We start from the raw sequence: 8,793 nt of genomic DNA, 5'->3' as shown, positions 1-8,793 counted from the left end.
CCACCAGGCATTCCTATTCACAAACCCAAGTTTGTCCTCCCCAATTCCCAGAATCCACCAGAACACTCCGGAATGTCACAGGAATCACATCCAGGCACTGTCCAAATAATTCAACATCTCAGCACACACACACAGGCCTCAATTATCTCATTCATTTGTGCAGGGCCTGGAAAGAGTAAACACAAATAAACAAATGGGACAGTTGGCACGAGGAGAGTGGCAGCGGGGCTGGAGATCTCTCTGCTCAGCTAGATCATCTCTATCCTGTGTGACCAAGAAGCTCCGCAATCATCCCTCAGGTCGATATTAGTCTCCTCTCCAATCTGAGACACAGAAATTAGGCCAGTTTGTGATGACTTAAACATTAACAATCTAGATATTTACATTTTCTAAAAACAAATAAACACTTTTTCTGTGAATCAGTATGGTGTGTACACTCCTGGGCAAAAAAATGGGCCTGATGGACTTGTTCTTAAGCCACTTTTTGGTTGTCTATGCAATTTGTGCAGGATGATTGTCTTGGTGAAAAATAACATCTGATCATTCCTCTTTAGATAACAACTTTTCACTTTTGGGAAGCAAGCCATTCTGCAATATTCTCCTGAACTCTAAAGCATTAAATGACTTTTCACAGTGAAGTAGCTCACCAATACCAACAGCTAAAAAGGATCTCCACACAATGACACCACTTCCTCCATGCTTCAGTGTGGTAGAGATGCATTTATAATTATAGCAACGGTTTTTCAAGTAGTGCATTTGCTTAAATTTAGCTAATTTCCTGACCAATAATCAATAATTTGTATTTAAGACAATTAAAAGCTTAGTGTTTAGCCATTGTCAAATTGACCTTTTTTTTTTTTTTTTCCATAGACAAATACACACTTTTGCATTGCCCATTTTCGTTTTAAGTTTAGTAAATTTAGTAGTTTTAGTCATTTTGTATTTTTTTTTTTTTTTTTTTAATATTTCTATTTAGCTTTAATCTATTTGTATTTCAGTTTTAGTCATTTTAGTACTTTAACTTCAACTTTATTTTAGTTAATTGCCCAGGCAACAATGGGATAATAATGTGAGATATACTGTATAGGTGCAATTACCCTTTTATTTATTTTATTCAGATGCAGAAACAGGCTTGTGTTTCATTCAAAGATCCATATAAAATTATCCTCTAAATCATCTGTGAACAATGCCCAAAAGATCATTTCACATTGTTGCTACTTCAAGAAGCATTTGTGCTTTTTCAAAAGCATCCTCCTTATAATAAAGCTACAAAATAATAGTTATTAAAATGTTGTCCTTCAAAAGGTGTGAGAAAGTCAGCATTCAGAAGCAGTATCAAATAAGACTCGCCCCACAGTCCTGTGGTGTTTTAAAAGACCCTCTGCAATTTCCTTGAAATACCACATTTAACATGAACCAGTGTGGATCTATTCCTACAGCCACCAGAGCAATTTGGGATTTTAGGGAATAAAAACTTCTGGAATTTTAATTTCCTGGAGTGTTTGATTATGTAAGAAACAAACAAGCAAACAAACGAAAAAGGCCACAAGCGATTCTTTACATAGCTGAAGCATAAACATACTATTTGACCTTCAGATGAATGCAGGATTTATTCATTCAGATTTATTAAAATGGACAAAAGTTCATTTGACAATATGATATAATCACAGTTACATACAAATACTGCAATAGAATTTTTGTTGTGCAAAATAAATACATATTTAAATTTAACATCTCTTATCAATAAAAAGACAAATACATCATCTCTGAGGAGTGCTTTGGAATAAATTATGCATATTTCTTTTCCTTCCAAACAATTTGGTAATAACTGTATCCCCTTTTTGGGGAGAAAAATCACAGGTTTCTTCGGATCTACATCGTAAACATGCTCACTGACGCCTGTAAAAGCAGTTTACTCAGGTTTAGCATTTGTCCTCAGCTCTAAACTGGCTATTTGCGTAAAAAAAGGCAGGCACATTTTCAAGCAGATGCAAACTAAACAGCTGTTTACTTGCTGCTTGTTTGCCTTCCTGAGTTATTTGAAGCCCATGTTCTGTAGATAAGAACATAGGAGGTCTGTGGCGTGTCCTGTTTTACATTATAAAATTTCATTTGGTCCTGGTCCTGGCCCGGTTCCTTCTGCACCAATCAAGTGTTGGGTTACAGCGCAAAGAGGCTCAGCACCCACCCGGATTGAAGTCTCTCCAATAACCCCCCGTGTGACACAGAGGGGACCTTTGTGAAACGATCCTTGCACTGACCAGTGAACACTGTTTAATTAACCTTTTCTTCTCTCCCTCCTCCCATATTCCCATGTTTTCCTAGGAAGGCAAAAAAGAAAGGCATAATCTCTCCTTCCAACACCCCTACGGCCCCCCACACAAACACACACACACACACACACACACACACACACACACACACACACACACACACACACACACACACACACAAACACCTTTTCTTGTAGTAATCAGAGCGCAAGAATTTCTTTTTCCCTCCCGCTCCATTATAACAGTGCAGAATAGACTGTTGTTTAAAGACTAGACCGGAAATTGTCTTTCTAAGAGTGGAAGGCGGTCAGGGCTGCGTGACGGTGCTTGAGGGAAGCGGTCGGGGGACATCCTGGCGACCGGGATCCCAGACGAGCAGGAGCTAATGGGAACAATAGCCCTCCACGACCTCCCTGCCCCGAATCCAACTCCCGGGAATTACGGCGAGCAGGGAAAGAGAGCGTTTAGAACAGGCATGAAAAGAATCAAATGCCTTTATTAGGCCATAAACAACCCAAATGCCAATGCGGGGGGGGAAAACATGCATTGAACTGGAGGGTGGAGGTTTTAAAACATACCGAGACTAAATGTCAAGCGAGTATGCCAAGGAAGTGGACTACAGTATGAGTTTAGCCCTTTCGTTACTGGGAGGATCTCGTTATGTCATAATCAGATCCTCACAGCCAAACAAGGGAGGTGCCAGGAGATGTTTTGCTGAGGTTGTCTGAGGACGACGACGTGGTTGCATGGAAAAGACAGTGAGGGAAATGGACGGAGGAGTGGATTCACATCTCCAAAGACTGTATGGAAGGGTCCAGGTGCTCAATATGAGCATAAAGATGTTGGGGGAATGAGTCCCAAAGGTAATGACATGAGAGATTGCAGCAACACACCCAGAGAGCGAACTGGGCCAACAGGTGGTGCACAATATCTAGAATGAACAATCTGTGAGATTGTGAGTGCCTCCTGGTGGTGCAATGCTGGGATTGCAGCTTGGTCCATTTGGGAAGCTGAGTGGAAATTGGTTGTTTGGCAGCCACTACAAACTTTTTGGAAGACTTAAGCCAATGGTAAGGCTAAACAGATTGTTGGGAGTAAGAAAGAGTGAGAGAGACTGAAACAGATTTGATTTTGATCATATCGACAAAATTTTTTCAACATGTTAAACAGAAGAAAGAGTCATATAGGTTAAAGGGTTAGTTCACCCAAAAATGAAAATTCTGTCATTAATTACTCACCCTCATGTCGTTCCACACCTGTAAGACCTTCGTTCATCTTTGGAACACAAATTAAGATATTTATCATAAAATACTATGGCTCAGTGAGGCCTGCATTGCCAGCAAGACAATTAACACTTTCAATGCCCAGAAAGCTACTAAAGACGTATTTAAATCAGTTCATGTGACTACAGTGGTTCAACCTTAATGTTGTGAAGCGACGAGAATACTTTTTGTGTGCCAAAAAAACAAGCTAACAAACTTAGATATTGTCGACTTTTTGACAATATCTAGTGATGGGCGAGTTCAAAACACTGCTTCATCAAGCTTCGAAGCTTTACGAATCTTTTGTTTCGATTCAGTGGTTCGGAGCGCATATCAAACTGCCAAAGTCACGCCCCCCAGTGGTGAACCATTGAAATTTCGAAACACTTATGTACGAAGCCTCGTTTACTGAAATCACGTGACTTTGGCGCTCCGAATCCCTGATTCGAAGCAAAAGATTCATAATGATCATGAAGCAATGTTTTGAAATCGCCCATCACTAGATATTGTCATAAAGTCGTATTTTGGTGCACAAAAAGTATTCTCATTGCTTCATAACATTAAGGTTGAACCACTGTAGTCGCATGAACTGATTAAATACGTCTTTAGTAGCTTTCTGGGCATTGAAAGTGTTAATTGTCTTGCTGGCAACGCAGGCCTCACTGAGCCATCAGATTTTATGAAAAATATCTTAATTTGTGTTCCGAAGATGAACAAAGGTCTTACGGGTGTGAAACGACATGAGGGTGAGTAATTAATGACAGAATTTTGTTAGTATGTATAAGTGAGAAAGAATTTCTCTGTGTCTGTGTGCCTTTTCAACATGATACACCAAATCTCAATACATTTCGGCACATCTTCCCACAGAGATCATTCGACGCACACAGGTTCAGACAAGACAACCTCAACGCACATTCCCTAGATCATCTCAGGAATGTTCTCACCCTTCTGAAGTTCCTTTCGAGGTCAGACGTCACTGCAGGGAATAAAAAACCCTGCTTAAAAAAAAAAAAAAAAAAAAAAAAAAAAAATAGTGTACTACTTTGTTTTCTGGTCTTGGCTGTTATGGTCTCGACTAGTTGGTCCGGTAAATGTATATATTAAAAAAAAAAAAAAAAAAAAAATGGCAACTCAGACCAGCCTGAGACTAGCAACTGTCTTAAGCTAGCTTAAGATGCTTTTTAGTAGAGTAAAGCACCATTAATGAATTAAAAGCTCGAAAAGATGTCGCCCCAAATTTGAAAAGACGTGTCGGCAGGAAAAGCATTTAGACCGAATACAGCAAGCATTGATGGCAACAATCAGGCCTGAAATGAGGTTCACAGGTGTGAGAGAACAGCATGTGTCACATTAATGTCTCTGTAGCCTCCAGACAGGCTAAACAGCTCCTGTCTGAGCATGTCCAGTTCTGGAGCAGCAAAAAGCTGCATTAGGCCACTCACACCACTCTATAATAGCAGTACCTCAGTGATACACACACAGTCCTACCAACAACATTATAATCATCATCATCCTCACAGGATGATTCAGCCCTCAGAGTGCATGTGTGTGTGCAGGAGTGTCCTCTCCGTCCAGTTCTGAGAGTCTTCAATTGAAAAGGATAGAATCCGGGTCTCTGTTGGCCATCTGCGCCATGTGTTTAAGAACATCTTTTTTAGTGATGATTCCCAGCAAACGCCTGAAAGAGCGTCAGAAAAGAGTTTTTAGTTAATACAAATCACTAATCTGTCAAGTCACACAAAATTATTGTACAGATGGTCCTAGTTAGCATATGCATGAGAGAGACTATGTTTGCATAAAGTTTCAAGGCCAAGTGTGTGCATGTGTGTTGTTTCCAGTCTACTCTTTTTATATTATGTCATTTCCTTTTATTGTGCTAGATAGACTTGAAGGGTGGATCATAGGGACTGAGAAAGACCAACAGCCACGTTGATTTACTCAACATCGGGAGCTGATTAACTCGCGCACACACACACTCAAACTCTCTCTCTCTCTCTCTCTCTCTCTCTCTCTCTTTAAAAGGCAAAACAAATGCCTCAAGAATCAGCTTCAGCTGTTTTGAACAAATATGGCAGGGAGCACTCTTATAAGAAAGTAGGGTGACCATATGTCCTCTTTTTCCCCGACATGTCCTCTTTTTGGACCTAAAAAAAATGCGACCGGCTGGGATTTCTAAATCGCCCAAAATGTCCGGGATTCAGCTTTTGCTTTCTACAGTCGCTATTCCTTCTCACGCAAATACATAAGTAATTTGCGCATCAGAGCACGCAGATTGAACACAATAAACGCTGTCATGTTATCTTGCATTCAGATGCCTGATGTTTGTGACCCAATCGTATGAGGTGCTTCTGGAAGGGAATTATACAGAACCACTTTAACGACAGACTTTGCTCAGGCATTACAGAATGACGAAAACAGCATTTTAGATGCTATGCAATGAGATAGGACGGCATACCTGGACAAACCAGCAGACCAATCTCAAAGTCACATATGTCTTTTTTGATGCGCATCATATAATTTATAAAATATGTGTTTCCACTTTGTTTATGCACATGTTTTTGTGTCGCATAAAAATTTATCCGAGAGCACAAGTTTTTTTTATGTGCATTTTTAGATTTAATGCGCATATTGGTGTTTCCATCTAGTGTTTTTTCTTTCTTTTTTTTGTGATATCTGAAAATGCGCATGAAATAGGGGGATGGAAACATAGCAGGGGCTTCTGTGTATACAATACAACTTTAAACACATGTCTTGCAAAGACTTTCATGCCTACTTGATTGGTAATCAAGGATTGTTGGGAAGGATTCGAACACAAGGAGGACTGAAATTATTTCTGACTGAAATAGATTTTTTTTTTTATGGCAACTGATTTTTTATTTTATTTTAAATAAAATAAAACAAAGACTCAGCTGGGTTGACGTATAATTAAACATAATTAAAGTTTATTTTAACTAACATAATCCAAACTGCAACATGGAGATGACAGATCTATTCTCAAACCTAGTGAGCCAATTCTCCAAAACACAAACAGCCCTCAAGGCAGCATTCAAACTGAGGAACCTAATAAATGACTGATTTGAAATGCTCAACATATGCAGCAATACCTCACTATTGGAATCAATTGTAAGTCAATTCTCCCATATTTGTATGACATTAGCATGTTGCTAAGATACCCATTTAAGCTAACCTAACCTACTTCCTCCAGTAAAAACATCTTCAGCAGCGGTTCTCACATCTTTTGACTCCAAGGTCCTTCACTGTCAGAGACAAAAGCCCCCCCATTCAAAGGCCCACAAAGATATTTCTGGTACTTCTGCTGTAATGACAAAGCTGCTCAAAAACTATATACCTTCAGTATATTGGCAGTATATTAAAAATAACAACAACAGTAATAATAACAATAATAAATAATAATAATTCCATAATACCAAAGTGTTACCAGTGTTTACATTTTTATTGCCAACAAATTTAAATGACTTTTCTAGTCATTTGTGATAGTTTTTATACTCACAGCAATTTCTCAGTAATTTCTACCCTAAATGCTTGACATAACTGAAAATTTCCATGACTTTTCCAGTCCAATCACTCATAAATATAAATAAATAAAATATAACCTAAATAAAAATGACAGTTGTTGAGAGAACAAATTAAAATAAGAAATACCATGTCAGCTAAAATGTTTATTTTAAGCAGTTTTTTTCTATTTTAAAGCTTGTTTTGTCTTATTTCAAATCATTTTAAGTGAACTTGAGGCTAGTGATGTGTTGTTCATGAATGATTCGTTCATTTTGAATGAATCTTTAAAGGGTTAATTCACCCCAAAATGAAAATTCTGTCATTAATTACTCAACCTCATGTCATTCCACACCTGTAAGACTTTCGTTTATCTGCGGAAGACAAATGAAGATCTTTTGGCTGACAGAATGCTGTCAGATTTCCTTCCATTGACTGCCTTTGTAACTACCACTTTGATGCTTCAAAAACTTCATAAAGAGATCGGAAAACTAATCCATATGAATCGAGTGGATTAGTCTAAATTTTCTGAACAGAATCGATTGCTTGTTATGATGAAAAGATTTAATTTAGGCTTTTACTCGCATGTAAACCTTCAGCGAACATAAGCAGAAGCTCAACCTAACTTGAATAACGCACAAGAACAAACCTCTTCCTGCTGCGTAACCAATGAGGTTCATTCTTGTGTGTTACGCAGCCTAAATTAAATCTTTTCATCATAACAAGCGATCGATTCTCTCTAGAAAATTTGGACTAAACCGCTTGATTCATATGGATTAGTTTTCAGATCTCTTTATGAAGTTTTTGAAGCGTCAAAGTGGTAGTTACAAAGGCAGTCAGTGGATGGAAATCTGACAGCATTCTGTCATCAAAAAGATCTTCATTTGTCTTCCGAAGATGAATGAAAGTCTTATGGGTGTGGAACGACATGAGGGTGAGTAATTAATGACAGAATTTTCATTTTGGGGTAAACTAACCCTTTAATAGGACTCGGGAACAACAAGTTGTCTCAGAGAGTGATTCGTTCATTTTGTGTTGACCGTGCATGCGCAACATCCCATAGGTTCTGTACAGGAAACAGAAATGATTAGTTTGCCACTCGAGTCTTTGGGTTCGAGTCGTTCGTTCATTATGTTTGTTTATTTTTATTGCCATATCAGCATCTATGGCTCATTCATTCATTATGTCACAGACCCATAGGCTGAATACAGAAACAGAAATGGATTAGTTCATCTCTCAAGTCTTCTGGTCTGAGTACTTCATTCTTCTTTCACGTGACGACAGCCGTATTGGATACAAAAATTAGTTAATTCACAACCTTCCTTACAAACAAATGCGTAATTAATGTTTTTAGTTTAGTTTATTTTTTTTGTTTTTTAGCTAGTATAATAATTGATTTTCCTATGAAGACTGGACATATTGGTCTAATATTTGTTTTAAAAAGATTCGTCAGAAGGGACAGTGGCATAACATAAATGTTTATTGCACATATCTTTTATATAATATAATACAATATACAGTCAATAGTAATACAAATATAAAGTTGTATTTGTTGCGAGACACTGAGCCGGGAAGCAGTCATGTGACAAAAGAAAAAGGACTCAGACCCGAAGACTCGAGAGATGAACTAATCATTTCTGTTTCTGCATTCAGCCTATGGGGCTGTGACGGGATGAACAAACGACTCGAACCTGAAGACTCGAAAGGAGAACTAATCATTTCTGTACTGCAATTTCATATGGGGC

The 8,793-nt window shown here is 38.3% G+C and overlaps 1 protein-coding gene across 4 annotated transcripts in view; it reads right to left on the bottom strand.

The window, feature by feature from the left end:
- Positions 1 to 4,177: 4,177 nt before the first annotated feature.
- The window catches only part of clcn5b (chloride channel, voltage-sensitive 5b), a 50,872-nt gene continuing 46,256 nt past the window's right edge, over positions 4,178 to 8,793 (bottom strand). For 3 of the 4 annotated variants that reach the window (XM_051900706.1, XM_051900704.1, XM_051900707.1), the window contains one exon: positions 4,178 to 5,213. In XM_051900706.1, the coding sequence (XP_051756666.1) occupies positions 5,123 to 5,213 (91 nt within the window). In that variant the 3' untranslated portion in view covers positions 4,178 to 5,122. The remainder of the gene's footprint in view (positions 5,214 to 8,793) is intronic. The other variant, XM_051900705.1, reaches the window with a different exon arrangement.

Source organism: Ctenopharyngodon idella, chromosome 7, assembly GCF_019924925.1.
Source record: "Ctenopharyngodon idella isolate HZGC_01 chromosome 7, HZGC01, whole genome shotgun sequence".
NCBI lineage: Eukaryota > Metazoa > Chordata > Actinopteri > Cypriniformes > Xenocyprididae > Ctenopharyngodon > Ctenopharyngodon idella.
The sequence above is the reverse complement of the archived record's forward strand: the minus strand, read 5'-3'. Positions and strand labels throughout refer to the sequence as shown.